Consider the following 17,386-nt stretch of genomic DNA (forward strand, 5'->3'; position numbering starts at 1 on the left):
TCGGAAGGATGGAAGGCTGAATCAACCTTGAGCTGGTCAGGATTGAACTGCTGACAGTTGGCAGAATTAGCCTGCAATATTGCATTCTAATCACTGGGAAGGAAGGAAGGAAGGAAGGAAGGAAGGAAGGAAGGAAGGAAGAAAGGAAGGAAGGAAGGAGGAAGGAAGGAAGGAAGGAAGGAAGGAAGGAAGGGCAATAGCAATAGCGCTTAGACTTTTATACCACTTCAAAATGCTTTATAGCCTCTCTAAGTGGTTTACAGAGTCAGCCTATTGCTTCCAACAATCTGGGTTCCCATTTTACTCACCTCGAAGGATGGAAGGCTGAATCAACCTTGAGCTGGTCAGGATTGAACTGCTGACAGTTGGCAGAATTAGCCTGCAATATTGCATTCTAATCACTGGGAAGGAAGGAAGGAAGGAAGGAAGGAAGGAAGGAAGGAAGGAAGGAAGGAAGGAAGGAAGGAAGGAAGGAGGAAGGAAGGAAGGAAGGAAGGAAGGAAGGAAGGAAGGAAGGAAGGAAGGAAGGGCAATAGCAATAGCGCTTAGACTTATATACCACTTTAGAGTGCTTTATAGCCCTCTCTAAGTGGTTTACAGAGTCAGCCTATTGCTTCCAACAATCTGGGTCCCCATTTTACTCACCTCGGAAGGATGGAAGGCTGAGTCAACTTTGTGCCAGTGAGAATTGAACTCATGGCAGTGGGCAGAATCAGCCTGCAATATTGCATTCTAACCACTGGGAGGGAGGGAGGAAGGAAGATAGCAATAGCACTTAGCATGTGTGCGCAAAACGTAGTCACTGAACCAGTAATAACACCGGTTGAATCCCACCCCTGATCTATATGTAACTTTGGTTCGGACTGAATTTCTTCCCTTTAAAAACTGTTCTTGCGAGAGTTTTTTCTCCAGCCGATGAAAACTGGCCATCGGGGGCCAGGTTGGAGGGACTTTATATATATATATATATATATTCTGGCCCGATAATATTCCATAGCACTGGAAGTGAAGCAATATACCCCCTCCCCATCCTTTTCCCATGTGAATCCTAAAAATAATATAAAGCACATTCCATCTTCCTCTAGCAACAATTAACCGGCAGAGTGGCCTCTGTGAGAAAGGCCAACTTTGTTTTTCCTGAGGCATATAAATAGGACTTTTTCCTCAAATAAGGGATGTTGAATCAGAAAGGCAGGGAGTGGAAGGGATGGAAGCCATTGGCTTTGTTTGACCTTGGGTTTCAAATGACTTTGAATTCCCTCTCCTTAAAAGCGAGCTGTGTTTCACTGAAGGGAAGTCGAAGCTAAGTAACGCTGCCAGACAAATTTGTGGTCTTTAAAACATGGGCTGGGCTCCCATGTATAAACCAGAGTTGAACAAGCCATGTGTGAATGCAGTCACGCAGTGTACTAAGATGAAGTGTGGCTGATTGGATGTCATGGTGAGGGGGCTGGCCTAGAAACCAGGAGATCGGGAGTTCTAGTCCTGCCTTAGACATGAAGTCCAGCTGGGTGACTTTGGGCCAATCACCAGGAGGTTGTGAAGTTCTGGTTCCACCTTAGGTATGAAAGCCGGCTGGGTGACATTGGGCCAGTCCCTCTCTTTCTCAGCCCAATCTACCTCACTGGGTTGTTGTTGCAGGGGGGAAAAGGTGGCAGGAATATTAGGAGGCTTGCCCTCTTGAGTTTAATAATAATAATAGAATAATAATTAATAACTTGGCCTCTCAGATCTGGGGTGTGAAAATCAAGATGACCCCAAGTTGCCAGGAAAGAACTAACATCTTTGCTGCCATTTATTGGCCACGGTGAATTGAAATCCTAATTTATGACTCAGGGTAATGGGTGATCCCAGGCACATTGGCATGAATTTAATCCAGCACAAGCAACCTCAGTCCTCAAGGATACACATGGCACTAATTCCCCTTTTGGTCTGGGGAAGAATCTTCTGTGCAACACACACACACACACAAAACACAGCGACCTTTGATTTTCCCAAGCCAATTGGATAGAGAATTCTGGGAGTTGAAGTACACAGAACTTAAAGTGGGCAAAGGTTGAGACACGCTGCTCCACAGACACCGCTGGTTCTAAGGTTGGAAAAAGACCATTCAAATTGACCAAATGATATCTTTAATAAAGGTGATCCTTATTTAGTAACTGCCTTTTTAGCAACATTTGCAATTACTGCGGTAAAGAAAAGCTAACTTAACGGTCGCATTTAGAACCTTCACAGGCCTATAGCTATATCTACACACACATGTGCACTCATAAATGTACACAAATGCACACACTTGCAGGCATATACCGTGTTTCTCACATAATAAGGCCGGGCCTTATTTTTTTGAGCCCGAAAAACGGCTAGGCCGTCTTTTCGGGGGTGACTTAATTCCCCCCTTGCATCCTCGCCACCAGCCGCTCCTAACGGGCGATCATGGCCAAGCACAGAGAGCTCCCTACTCCCACCTTTGCTGCAGACACCTTTGGCACCCGCCGCTGTTGCTTTCCCTTCTGCCCATTACGCGCCACGTTTGGAGCTGCCGCTTCCGTGATTGGAGCGCGGTCACCATTTGGAGCTCCAAACGCGGAAGTGGCAGCTCCAAACATGACGGCGGGCGATCTTTTATTTTGGTCCCACGAAGTTCAGAGCAAGCAAGAGAGGGAGACCGCGATGCCTAGCTAAAGAGCTTTCGCCTTTCCCTCCTTGCAGCGCATGCGTCCCAAGCAACACTCCGCCCGAGAGTCGTCCTACTGCCTTCACTCTCGTCAATTACACGACTCCGCCCTCCCCTCCGTCTCACCCTCCTGCGCTTTGGGCATCTCCGTGTGATCGCGACCCTGTCCTTTCCACCTGGCGCCCTTGCTGCTTTCTGGCTCTTTAGCAACCGGCCGTGTTTGGAGCACTGCCGCTGTTTGGAGCTCAAGCGGCGGCGGAGCTCCAAATGCGGAACCTCAAACATGACGGTGGGCGATCTTTTTATTTTGGTATACGAGTTCAGGCAGGCGCCAAATAAAAGATCGCCCACCGTCATGTTTGGAGGTTCCCGCATTTGGAGCTTCCGCCGCCGCTTGAGCTCCAAACAGCGGCAGTGCTCCAAACACGAAGCTCGGTTGCTAAAGAGCCAGAAAGCAGCAAGGGCGCCAGGTGGAAAGGACAGGGTCGCGATCACACAGAGATGCCCAAAGCGCAGGAGGGTGAGACGGAGGGGAGGGGCGGAGTCGTGTAATTGACGCAGAGTGAAGGCAGTAGGACGACTCTTCGGGCGGAGTGTTGCTTGGGACGCATGCGCGCTGCAAGGAGGGAAAGGCGAAAGCTCTTTAGCAAGGCATCGCGGTCTCCCCTCTCTTGCTTGCTCTGAACTTCGCAAGGACCAAAATAAAAGATCGCCGCCGTCATGTTTGGAGCTGCCACTTCCGCGTTTGAGCTCCAAATGGCGACCGCACTCCAATCACGGAAGTGGCAGCTCCAAACGATGGCGGCGTAATGGGCAGAAGGGAAAGCAACAGCGGCGGGTGCCAAAGGTGTCTGCAGCAAAGGTGGGAGTAGGAGCTCTTTTGTGCTTGGCCATGATCGCCGTTAGGAGCGGCTGGTGGCGAGGAATCGGCCCGCCGGGCGCTCCTAACAGCAAGTCTCCGCCCTTCCCCCTTATTTTGCATATTTTAAAATAGGCCTAAATTTGGGGGAGGGGCTTAATTTGATTTTATGCCCAAAACACATGCTGGGCCTTCCTATTGGTGGAGGCCGTATTGTTGGAGAAACACGGTACATCCATACACACAAGTTTGTTTTGTGTACATAAAATATATATTATTTTATATACCGGTATATACCGTAAACACACATATATAAACCTAAACAAATGCGCGCGCGCACACACACACACACATGTATTTTGTGTAAACATAATTTTTATACATAAACACCCACACCCACCCACCCACACATATATATATGCACAGATGCATATTTGTATGTATGTGTATATATGTATATATATGTGTGTGTGTGTGTGTGTGTGTGTATATGTATATATATATATATATATATATATATATATATATATTTGTTTTCTGAGGTTCTCGCGGGTATTTGTATGTGGATCTTTGGGAGAAAACCCGAATAACGGGAGAAAACCCGAATAACCAAAGATCCATATATATATATATATATACACACACACACACATACACACACATATATAAAACACACCTATACAGATATTTGTTTTGTGTTTATATATGCACGCACATACATAAAAACACACACACATATATAATATACATATATGCAGATGTATTTTTGTATGTGCATATATGTATATATACACACACACATATATACACACGTTTTTTGTGTATATATTATACACACATATGTATAAATACACACACATATATAATATACACACATATATATGCAGATGTATTTTTTTTTGGTGTGTGTGTGTGTGTATATATATATATATATATATATATATATATATATATATACACTTTTTTATATATATATATATATATATATATATATATATATATATATATATATATATATATATATATATATATATATATATATATATATAAAATTTGTTTTCTTAAGTTTTCAGGGTACTTACATGTATGGTATTCAGCTTTGTTTGGGTATTTTCCCACGTCATTGTAGTTGTGCTTTTAAAGTTGTAGCGACGTTTCAGCAGAATCTCATCTGCCATCATCAGGCTTCTGTATTGTGTATTGTGTATACAGGCTTCTGTATAGACTCACAGACGAACACGATACAGAAGCCTGATGATGGCAGATGGGATTCTGCTGAAACGCGCTACAACTTTAAAAGCACAACTATAATGACGTGGGAAAATACCCAAACAAAGCTGAATACCATATATATATGTATATATATACATATATTATATATATATGTGGATCATTGGTTATCGGGTTTTCCCACGTAAAATTGGAAGTATCCAGGCGACGTTTCGATGAAGTCTCATTCATCATCTTCAGGCTTGTGTCTTCGGCTTTGTGCTTCAAAGCCGAAGACACAAGCCTGAAGATGATGAATGAGACTTCATCGAAACGTCACCTAGATACTTCCAATTTTACGGGGGAGAAAACCCGAATAACCAAAGATCCACATACAAATAACCGCGAAAACCTCAGAAAACAAATACACACATATATATAGACATACATACATACATACATACACATACATACATACATATATACACACATACACATATAAAACATACACATATACAGATGTTTGTTTTGTGTGTGTGTATATATTTATATTACACACACACGTATAGGAATAAACACACACATATATATATATAAAAAAGTAAACACACCCACCCAGGAAAACCGCGGCACTTTCCTTAAGGTCACCCCACGTGCCTCCCCACTCCGGCGTTCCCGGCGGCGCCTGCGCAATGCGCCCGGGAGGCGGAGTCTCCGCCGCTTTCCTCCTCCTTCTCCCCCCCCCCCTCCGCGCGCGTCTTTGTTCCGAGCGGCCCGTTTCCCAGGCAGCCTGGCGGCGGAGGGGGCGTGGCTATGCAGATGAGCAACGGGGCGGACGTCGACGACGGCGGTGGCGGTGTCGGCGGCGGCGGCATCGGCTCTCGCTCTCGCTTCGTTTCGCCAGCGGCTCCCAGACGGTCGGAGCTCGGCCCTCGCTCGCCCACGGAGGAGCTGCTGTGAGGGCTGAGAGCGAGCGCCTCCTCCCCGACCCCCGAGGATGATAAACACCCAGGATAGGTACGCGGGGGAGGGGGGAAGGGGGAGGCTGGGGGGGGCAAGGCCTACTTTCCCCCGCCACCCCTTTATTTTTTTGGGGGGAGGGGCTCCAGAAGCACCCCCTCCCACGCTGGATCAGGAGGGGGCCAAGAGAAAGGGGGGGCAAATTGGGGTGGGGGGGTCGCTGCAGGGTTGCGGGGGCGGGGGAAGCTCGGCCCTTGCCCCTCCCTCGGGCTTTTCTCCCCCCCTCCTCACCTTTTTGCACGGAGCCCAAGGGGGGGAGGATGAAATGATGGGGGGGAGAAGAGGAAACAAAAACAACAGCAACAGCAGCAGGCCGGAGGGGGCGGGGCGGCGCTGCTGCTCCTCCGCACGTCCACACCGCCGGGGGGAGGGTGGAAGGAGCAGCCGGTGGAGAGAGGAGTGGGTGGGTGGGCGGGCATCCCCCCACCTCCTTGGACCCCGGAGCCTAGGAAAGGGGCTGCTGCCCCCCGGTTATTATTTTTTTGCCCCGTTTGCACGCACACGAATGCATGCATGCACACACCCCTGCGTGTCCCCTGTGTTGCAAAAGCTTTCACTTTTTAAGACACCCCCTCCCCCTTTGCCCCCAACAAGGTGGTTCCCCCCTCCACGTATTTCCCACCTTCCTAGGTTGCAAGGATGCCCTGGGGGGGCGGGGGTGTCTTTCTAGCCAGCCGAGGGAGGGGAGGAGGCAAGTTTTGGGTTCCAGGTGGGTTTGAGTGCCAGGGAGCCTCAGGTGTTTCCTTGGAAGGGAAGCAGGAGGTGGGTTGGGTGGGTGCGCCGAAAATCCTGCTTGGGCTAACCAAGAAACCCCTCTGGGCCAAAGGGGCATCCCTGGATACCCTCCCCATCCTTGGTGAAGGTCCAGAAAGCAGGGCAGGGCTGCAAAAGTGACCAGGGAGCCCTGTCGTCCAGTGACTGGACAATAGGTGGAAACCGACAGGTGGACTAAGGAAGGAAGATGTGGCTTGGACTACCTGGCTGAGATCCAAAACTATTGGGAGAAGGCCTTGTATTTTTTTTTGTATTTTTTTTAATCGTTAAACAATTGGAGAGTCTGTTGTGACTGGGCCTCGGATGTGGGAGTTAGGTTCTTGTCAATCTTTTTTTTTTTGTTTCCGGGGAAGTTAAAGGCTCAAGTCTTGGCAGGTGCCTTTGGGGGCCTTCCCAAGAGCAGCAAAGTCCTTGTTTGGGTTTAATGGAAACCAGGTTTCCCCAGGGTGGGATAGCTAGCAATAGCACTTAAGACTTATATACAGCTTTGCAGCCCTCTCTAAGAGGTTTACAGAGTCGGCATGTTGCCCCCACAACAATCTGGTTCTTCATTTGAGTAACCTTGGAAGAAGGATGGAAGTCTGAGATGATATGATTATGTGAACAGAATCCCTAATGCTGGGATCCTTATATTGGCATGGATAATAGCTGGTAGACAGCTTTTTTTAAAAAAGCATCATGCTGTTGTCTTTTATGCTAGGAAAAATAAAAGATGGGCTTGTATTTTAAACTTGGCTATCTTTTCTGGGACAGTTGCTGTTTCCCTGATCTGAATTTTCCTACGATAAAAGCAGCCATAGCTACACCCAAGATTATACATGCTGCAATTACTTTCGTTCCCAGAAAAAGTGGGTTGGGCTGATGGGGTTGCACACCAAACTCCTGAAGGAAAGTTGGAGAATATTGGGGACAAATAGGAAGGAGTTGTCACCTGGATGGAGAAAAAGATCAAATACACCTACGGCCTGCTTTATTCCCTGTGCACTCCTGCAAAATTTGCAATTGAAAGAACTGAGGTTTGCATAAGTAGTTTGGATTCCAGGAAGCATACACAATTTTGTGTTATGGTGATTAACCTCCTTCCAGCATGATAACTCATACTTTGTGGGGTTTTATTATATAGTAGTTTTGCATTGGACAGAAGCCAGTAATTATTTTTGGAAGGTGTTGTATATATTTTCCTTGCATCGTGTAGGATTCCTAGAAGTGTTTATCTAAAGACAGTTTTGGGAGCTGAGGGAAAGTTGTGTCTGTGTAAAGCACAATGTATTTCCTAATATTAGTGAATGAAGGCAGAATTCTGTCTGCAGCAGTTGAAGAATTTGAAGTGATAAATGCTATTTTCACAGTTTATGGAAGGAGCGAAAAGAATCAGACTCACTCAAGGGCCTTCAGCAACAGCTTTTCAGAGAAATGCAGCTCCCCTTCCTTTCAAAACAAAAATGTCAATATCTTTAGGAAAGGGGTGGTAGTGAAAGTTTTATCTTAACTGTAAATGTTTGCAAGTTAGGCTTTCACTTTAATTGGCAAGCACCGTGCAATTGAAATGGTTTGCAAAACAGGAAGGCTGTTTATTTACAGTTACTGCAAGGAAGGATTTCTTCATTTTATTGAGGCCATGAGTAATTGGTGAACTTTAAAAATAAAAGTCCAAACCCCTCTATGGTCTGATCCTAAATTTATCTGAAATGTAACACAGGTCAGAATACGAGGTTGTGGTTAATTGTTAAATCTGGGTGCTGCCTACCCAGGGAGGATTTTTTTAATCTATTTAAGACTTTTGGTGTTACGTAAATGGGTGAAGTAATTCCATCTCTCCAGAGGCCTGGCAATCAGGTCAGCGATAGGGGTGGGAACGAACAATTCTTTTAACTATAGAGTTTATAAACTCCACATAAGCTTGCTTACTTGTTCTTCCCTCTTCAAAGTAATTTTAGATCTGTTTCTACTAATACCCTGGCTGAAAAAAACATCAGGTTTGGCATAGCAACTATAAAATGTGTGTTTTCATTGTAACCTAGCTCCCTTTTCTTTGGAGTATCTGGTTGATAACCAGATTTCTTTTATCCCTATCTGCAAAATGCTTGGTTTTCTATCTTGGGGGGGTTTCCTTCACTTGAAAATACAGCGCTTAAGGAGTTGAAGCTGTAGAGGAAGTTTGGCCTTGGGAGTTTAACGTCCATTCTGTTTAGTGAGTTATATACAATCCTTTGTATTTATCAGTCTGTTTCCCACGCTGGGCATGTGTCTGCCAGGAAATGTTTATAATTCATACACTTGATTTTCAAAAGACTGCACCTTTGTTCTCAGTTCAAAACAGGAAAAATATAGGCCAGCCAGTATGATGCTTTGTTAGATAGTGTGTTGATAATTCAGAATTTTTACGCCTCTTTTCTCATTTTGGTACCTTCTGTAATTGGGACGAAATTATCCAGAATTTACACCCAACAAATTATCCCCCCCCCCCTTTTTTTGGCGTTTTGGAGTCAGTGTTGATTCCTAGTGACCGCTTGGACAAATCCCTGCAATTTTCTTGGCAAGGTTTTTCAGAAGTGGTTTGCCTCTTACTTCCTAGGGCTGAGAAAGAGCAACTAGCCGAAGGTCACCCAGCTGGCTTTGTGCCCAAGGCAGAACTAGAACTCCTGGCCTCCCAGTTTCTAAGAAGCCTGATGTCTTAAAACCCACTACATGAAATCCTGCTGGTTGGGAATTTACCATTCATAATAGATTTAGGAAGGAAATCACTTCATTATATATAAATACAGTGTTACTTCTTTTAAAAAAAATATTATTATGCAAAGCAAGAGTCAACAGTGGTAAGGATCAAAATCAAACTGATAATCACTATCATTTACCAGGACTTCTCTAAACCTTGCAGATCAATCTTGTTTTCATACACTGTGCTAATCCAGGACACATTTTAAGAGTTAAGGATCTAATCTCAATTGCACAGTTATAATGCCATCCTTGTGTTCTTCGAGACCACCGAGGCTTTTTCATTGTGATTACCATCACCACTGATGAATGCACAAATTTATGTTGTCAGGCTGTTTAAAACGTTTCTGGGTGTAGCCTGTATTAGGACAAATTCTGCGACATTCACAGATAATTAGTGGAATTGACTAGTAAAACTACTAGTGTTGTTGTAGAAGGGAACCAGATGCATCTCGAGGGGTTTTTGTCCTAGTCAATTTGAGTTATGGTGGAATTAGTTAGTCTTTAGATCAGGAATGTCCATCCAACTGTGGCAACTTTTAAGACTGGCAAGGGGGAATTCTGGGAGTTGAAGTCCACAAGTCTTAAAGTTGCCAAGGGTGGAGACCCCTTGCCTTAGGGCTTTCATCTGGACGAATGAACTGCTTCCTGCTAGTAGTTGGTGGTTCCTCCGAGCAACAATAATGCTGTATTGTTGAGTGGAGAAAACAAGCGCATCTGCCAGCTGTATTGGAGGCTAAGGTGGGGAGGGGTGGACAAAAAACACAGCCTAGCATTATGCTTTCCCAGTCTCCGCCAGACACCAGCCTGACAGAAGAGCTGTTTTTCCAGTCAATTATGGCAGTGGATGTGGATGATGAAGACAGGCCGAGTTGGTTGTGTGCAAACTCCTTTGCCAGTAGCCTCGGTTGCAGCTGCTTTGTATGTGGGCAGAGTGAATTTGGGATTAAAAAGAAATGTTTTGGTTTTTTTGTCATTGCTGTGGACAAGCTGCTTGCCTTCCAATTTAGCACTCGGTTGGCGGCCGCCGCCTATTTTAATTGTGTTCCATGAAAGGTACACAAACAGGCCAGCTCAGTTTTGAAAATCAGGACTGCCAAGGGAGGTGCTTGATCCAGGTGTCCCGTACAGGTCATCCGTGACTTACGACCAAAATTGGGCCCCAAAATTCCTGTGGTTAAGTGAGACATTTGCTAAGTGAGTTCTGGCCCATTTTACAACCTTTCTTATCACAGTTAAGGGAATCACCGCAGTTGATAAGTTAGTCATCTGGTTGTTAAGGGAATCTGGCTTCTCCATTGGCTTGTCAGAAGGTCGCAAAAGATGATCACATGGTCATGGGGATGTTGCAAAGGTCGTAACTGTGAAAAAGTCATAAGTCACCTTTTTCAGCAGTTGTAGCTTGAGAGCATATGCACCAAAGACAAATTCCTTGTTTGTCCAATCACACTTGGCCAATAAAGAATTCTATTCTACTCTACTCTACTTCTAATTCTATTCTCCATTCCATTCTCTATTTTATTCTATTCTACTTTCTATATTCTATTCTATATTCGATTCCATTCCATATTCGATTCGATTCCATTCTATTCTCTATTCCAGTCCATTCTCTATTCTATTCTATTCTATTCCTTATTCTATTCTTATTCTATTCAACAGTCACTAAATGAACCGTTGTAATTCAAGGACCATCTGTATGTGCAACTGGCATCAACACATGTTTGAACTGGTTTTGGAAGCTGTGAGAAAGACTGCAAAAGGACAACAGAAAGAGACCGTAAAATGGTACCCTTTTCATCCGAGATTCTGCTTGTTTTGTCTACAAAGTTTAGAAAATACGGCATGAGTTTGCAGGTGTCTTCTTAGAATGTCTTCAAAGACATTCCTAGTTCTGAGCGAAAGGAACAACAACACATAAAACCCAGATATGAAATAAGTAATATTGTGCATCTAGCTAAGCCAGCCTCGTGGCCTGTAGGGAGAAATGAGAATTAGTGTGTGTGTTCCTACAAAACATTAGTGGAGCCGAACGTGTGTGTCTCGCCAACAGCACAAAGGACATTGCAGCCAGCTGCAACCTGTGTAGGTGTAATATGGTGTTTAATAGATTGAGACAGGGTGTGGCATGGGAGGGACACTGTTAATACCTATTGCGTCTTTGCCAGATTGAGATTTCACCTTAAACTAAGACAAGGCTGTAATTAAAATATGACAATCAAAAGCATGAGATGAATGCAGTAGAGCAGTTATTTCCCAACCTTGGCCACTTTTAAGGTGGGTGGACTTCAACTCCCAGAATTCCCAGGGGAATTCTGAGAATTGAAGCCCGCCCATCTTAAAGGTGGCCAGAAGGTTGAGAAACACTGCAGTGTAAGGACACAAAGCAGGGAACGCTCTTCGCTTAGCGGATAAGATAACGTGGGTGGCACATTGCCTAAGTATTAGAAAGAAGATATTGCAAGGTGGAACATGGCAACAGCTTAGCTTGCTTCTGAGAAATACATAACCCCTTGTTGCTCTTGCTATTTGTTTAAAAGAAATGTTAATGGTGGAATCACGTCCTTATGATTTAGTGGAAAAATTGAACTGCCCAGATTATCTCCTGCAAGGCTGTCTTGAGCTTGATACCATGGCTAACCCACAAGGATGTTCGCGCTCCCGAGTTCCGTTGGAATCTTGCTGGTGGGTTTGTGGCTCTCACCTTTGTGCTCTCTTTCTCTTCCAGGAGTATCTTACCTTTGAGTAACTGCCCGCAAGTACCGTGCTGCAGGCACATTGTTCCAGGGCCTCTGTGGTGCTCCTGATGCCCCTCACCCACTGTCGAAGGTCCCCGGTGGGCGAGGGGTTGGCAGGGATCCTTCTCTTTCAGCTTTGATATATAAGGTGAGCCTAATTCCGCTTCTCCCGGGGCTTTTTGCTGTGAGACGACAAGCCAGCCAGAAACTCCCCAAGAACGCTCTGCATATGTCTCATTTCTGTGTTGTCCTCCCCACCTCCAGTCCCCAGCATTCTGGAAGCTCACTATTTTGGGGGCTGGTTGCCTTGGAGATGGTTTTAAAATAAGTGACTTCTGGTACTTTTTCTGGCACCTCGGTGTTAATTGCTTTGTTACATTTTTTTTTTTTTTTTTAAAGAACCCAACATGTGAGAAAAATATAATGAAAGGGGTGCTCTGCATCAGGTCAGTCGCTTGTAAGATGTTGAGTTTACGAAACGAAGAAAACAAGTATGCGCTCCAATTTTCCCCTTAGGGTTGTTCTTCGGTAATCATCCAACTGCTCCTTCTCCCTGGAGCTCTGTTTCCATAGCGCTTACAAAGCGAATACTGAATCAAAGGCTCCTAAATATCGTTCTAACTGGGAAGCAAAAATAATGAGGCAAGGGAAGAACCGAGTAGAGTAGAATAACAGAGTTGGAAGGGACCTTGGAGGTCTTCTGGTCCAACCCCCTGCCTAGGCAGAAAACCCTACACCACTTCAGACAAATGGTTATCTAACATCTTCTTAAAAATTTCCAGTCTCGGAGCATTTACAACTTCTGGAGGCAAGTTGTTCCACTGATTGTTCTTACTCAGGAAATTTCTCCTTAGTTCCACGTTGCTTCTCTCCTTGATTAGTTTCCACCTGTTGTTTCTTGTTTTGCCTGACGGTTCTACACCGTCCAGAAATGAAATTTCTGAACAGTGTAGAACTACGTAGGGACAACTTCATAGGTATTAAGAGAGGTTTCCTCTTATGTTAGCAAGGAGAAGGGTCTCTCTTCTGATCCTGAAGCATCAATGAGCTGTTACATCCGCAAGATTTGGCTATCCCCTCAAAAGGAACATTGCTATGAGGCCGAGAGATGGATGATATTCTGGATTCTTATAAGTGAGGTAGTATTCTGGATCGGTAAAATAAAAAATATGCAAAGGTCAAGTTTTCCCCCTTATTTTTCTAAAGCTGCTTTACATTTTGTCCCCCAGTTCCTGTCTTGCATAAAGTGCAAGACGGAGCAGCTATCAAGGGACTGTGCTTGTAATGTATCGACACAATTCTGTGGCTGCCAAGGCTAGTTGTTCTAAGACCATTTCTGCTGGCGTAAGCATTGTTGATGTGTGAAGTTTGTTCATTTCTTTGAATGAATTGGAGGTACCTCTTGGAGTTTGCCCAGGAGATAAAAGACTTTTGATTTATTAAATGTACTTGGTTTGGTCATCGAGTACAGTGAGCTGAAGCTTTATAATTGTCCTTTAAAAAGCAGGACCAGGGGTTGGTGTTGGTTCCCATAGCAATGAGGAATCGGGGAATTTACGGCTCTTCGCTTGTTCTAACCCTTGAAAAATTGTTTTTTCACCCTTTCTTAAAGGATGAGAAGCTCACTGTTAACCAAGATCTTCCAGTGCATGATGGGAAACCACATATTGTCCACTTCCAGTACAAAGTTACGGAAGTAAAGGTCTCCTCTTGGGATGCAGTGCTATCCAATCAGAGTCTTTTTGTGGAAATCCCTGATGGCTTATTAGCTGACGGGAGCAAAGAAGGGTAAGGCGTGTGCATGACTCCTCCCACCGATTACGCCCCAAGGAACATAGTCCCCTGTAGGAGCAGGTTGCCCCCTCCTGACTTCTACCAGTGCTGTGCACAGATTTGTCTCTCCTTTAAGCTCCTGGTATTTTGAAGATGGGAAGCATTAGTCCTGCCTACGCATATTGATTAGCTGTCCAAAGCAGCTCACGCCGTTTCATTTTCCCTTTGGATTAAGCAGGCTTGAGCCTTTCAGTTATAAAAGTGCTCCCGCTAGTTTATTCTTTCCTTTTGCCATAATTCTTTGATCGTGGCGTTTCCCCTGTTAGCGTGCTTTAAGTACAATTGCATAACTGATTAATTATAGCCAGCTAAAATAAGCAGCTTGGAAGTTATAATTAAAGTGGATGCTAACAAAATCCCTTCTAAGTTAAAATCTCTGCTGCTTTCCCGCCTCCGATTAAAACCTTATTGATCTGCTACTTGCTCGATCAGTTAGCAACGATACCCTTGGACCAAAGCGAGAAGAGCAGTTTGTTCTGTGCCAGGTAATTTCTATAAGGCTATTAAAGGGATAACTTGAAAAACCATCTGCAGGTGACACTATTCCCTAACACAGGCCGCACAGAGGATTGTTGTAGCTTAATATTTGTTTTAACGCTAGCTGCAAAAGAGATGGTTATGTAGGCGTTTAGGTACATTTATACCCTCCAAGGTGATGGATTATACATTTCCTAGCCTTTGAGTTGGACGTAGCTTGTTCTGAAGTAGCAGAACAACACCCCTGCCTCTCCCTGCACACACCTTCCATAGGAACAGTCTCCCGGTGTTCAAATGCAATTTGTCAGTTTTTCCAAACTTAAAATCCAGAACTCAGTACTTGAGATTTCCTGGCTGAGCAGAGGGTTGGACTAGAAGACCACTAAGGTTTCTTCCAACTCTGCTATTGTTATTCTGTAAATGTCCCCAGTTCCTCCTTTTTTTATGCAGCTGTGCTCCCCTGCTGTGCAAATAACCACTCAGCAAGTGTGGTTAGTATCTTGACGGACTTTCCCTTCCCCACGTACTGTGCAGCAGCCTATTTTCCTCAGTACGCTCCTCCTTGCCCAAGTATCAGTGCTGACACTGGGGGAAACGATTGTAGGGACGTGCCATCTTGAGATGAACAGGATGGAATTATTTAGGAGCTTAGCTGAGTGTGTAACCTTCTCTTTTCTCCCCACCTGCCAGATTATTAGCGCTGTTAGAATTTGCTGAAGAGAAAATGAAAGCAAGTTACGTCTTTATTTGCTTTCGAAAAAGTAGAGAAGACAGAGGTACGTTGTCCCTCACCCCCCCCCCCCTCCTTTCAGGCAAACGTTAGCAGCAAAGCGGGTGTCATTCGGAGCACTTGGTGGATTTTCTCCTTCCAGTTAGTCGAGAATGAACGATTCAGGGTATAATTGCTACCAATAGAGACTCAAATTGCCAGCATAAGTTTCTCTCCCCCTAAATTTCTGTGAAGAGTCAGGTTTCTAGGTTGGAATGTCTGTCGAACGACGTCTCCCTTGATGAGCTGCGCATGGTTTGGGCCACTTGCAGCCCTCGTCACGAGCAGAGAAAAACTCGCCTTTGTTCATAATGTGACTTCGATGAATTGATTGACTTTGGACAGCATATAAGTAGTTGACTTACAAGTTCATTTAGTGGCTGTTTGAAAAAAAGCGACTTACAGCCGTTTTTCACACACACGACCGTTGTAGCATTTCCCCCATAGTCACGTGATCAAAATTCAGGCGCTTGGCAACTGATTCCTATTTATGACCGTTGCTGTTATCCTGGGGGTCGTGATCGCCGTTTGCAAGCAAAGTCAACGGGGAAGCTAGATTCACTTAACAGCGGGGTTGCGAACTTAATGGCACTGATTCACTTAGCCACCGTGAGCAAGAAATGTCGTAAAACGGGTCAAACCCCCACATAACAAATTCTTGCTTAGCAGCAGAAATTTGGGGTTCGGTTGTGGTTGTAAGTCGAGGACTATCTGTGTTCTAGGGCCAGTAGCCAATTGTCTTGCAACACGGGACAGAAAAATTAGGACGGGCCACTACACAAAAGTTACACGAAGGCTTAGGGCTGGTTTGGGAAACCCCAACAGAACGGGACAGTTGAGTTGTGCCCCATGTCAACAGAGATCCCAGAGTGTTGGCTCTGCATTGATCTGATCTTGTACGTTTCCTTCTGTTTTTTTTTTGTTTTTTTTTGCAGCTCCGTTACTGAAGACATTCAGTTTTCTGGGTTTTGAAATTGTGAGGCCTGGTCATCCTTGTGTCCCATCGCGGCCAGATGTGTTGTTCATGGTCTACCCCCTGGATCAGGTCTCTTCTTCTGATGACAACGATTAGACCCAGTGCAGCATTTCAGTGGGGCCTGGACATGCTTCGAGGACGAGGTGGGGGGGCTAAAAGGCCCCTGCTGAGGAAAGGGAAAACAAAATTCTTCTGGACTGAAACTGCATTTCTTATTGTTAGAGTGGCCTGTATATCTTCTGAGTTGACTTTTCCATTGAAATGTGTTACCTAGCGAATAATATAAAACCTGCACATGTAATTGCACAATAGTAAACGGAAGGTAAATGGAAGGCTCTGGGGCCTGCTCTTAAGCCTAGCGAAGTCACATCCTGCCCAGCCCACGTGGTGGCTACAGAGCCCGCAGACGGGGAAGAGAGAGGGAGAAGCCTCAAAATTACTTGTTACATACATTGCTGGGCTTATCTATTAGTTTGGATATTTGGCTTTCATTTCAAAGGCATATTTATATGTTCACTCAGACTCTTAAGCAGGGGGATGTTTTTGAGTGTGGAAATACGAGGAACAGTTGCTTTCCTGCTTTCTTTTTTTTCCTTTTTGGCAAATAGATGATGGCACCACTGGGTTAACCAAGACTCTGGGGTTCTGAGAAGCTCTTACCCTCTTTTCGGCTTTATTAGCTTAGTATTAACTCTACTGCAGCTTCATTTAGGAGGAAGAGAGAATGAAAGAAGGGTGCGGAAGTTGGCCTTGCTTCTGAAGTGCCATCCCTTTCAAAAGGATCAGGGGGGGGGCAGCCTTGTGTTCTGCCCTGGGATCAGGTGGGGAAATGGAGAATCAAGTCAAATCAAGCTCCCCCCCTTTTTTTGAGGGGGGGGGGGAGACTGTATGGCCCCACACGGAAGTCTATGGATTCCAGAAAAATCGTAGGCAACTTGATTTGACACTTAATTAGACTTCAATCTTATGCGTCCTCACAATGCACCTGAAAATCTCCTTAAAAGTAGCTCGTGTAATTGAGATCTCGTGTCCTCATCCTTCCTTCAAATGCCCCCCTGGGACTATTAGATGACTGCTATCATGCTTACCTTTCTTTTAAAACAGCCAGTTCCTTCAAACTTCATTCACAATATACAATTCTAAAAGCTCCTCTTGTCTATTTACTTGTGTTATCCAAAGCACTTTTTGCTTCTCAGGTATCCGTCTTGTGTAAAATGGGAGCCATCTGGCTATAACAGAAGGGAAACCCTTAAAAAAAACAAAACAACCTAGGGGTGCATGATAAGCTGGCTCTTTGGAGGAAATTCTTCTGAGTATCCAGTTATAGTCTGTCTTCATTTGCCTC

The 17,386-nt window shown here is 44.8% G+C and overlaps 1 protein-coding gene across 1 annotated transcript; it reads left to right on the forward strand.

Moving 5' to 3' along the window:
- Positions 1–5,582: 5,582 nt before the first annotated feature.
- On the forward strand, positions 5,583–17,190 carry OAZ2 (ornithine decarboxylase antizyme 2). Its single transcript, XM_087972726.1, is given in 6 exon segments — positions 5,583–5,759; positions 11,977–12,052; positions 12,054–12,134; positions 13,599–13,774; positions 14,987–15,072; positions 16,001–17,190. Coding segments are annotated over 6 exon segments (576 nt in total). The 5' UTR covers positions 5,583–5,739; the 3' UTR covers positions 16,138–17,190.
- The last annotated feature ends 196 nt before the right edge of the window (positions 17,191–17,386 follow it).

The sequence above is a fragment of the Notechis scutatus genome, chromosome 11, assembly GCF_049901735.1.
Source record: "Notechis scutatus isolate UNSWTSFEM ecotype Mainland chromosome 11, rNotScu1.2, whole genome shotgun sequence".
Taxonomy (NCBI): domain Eukaryota; kingdom Metazoa; phylum Chordata; class Lepidosauria; order Squamata; family Elapidae; genus Notechis; species Notechis scutatus.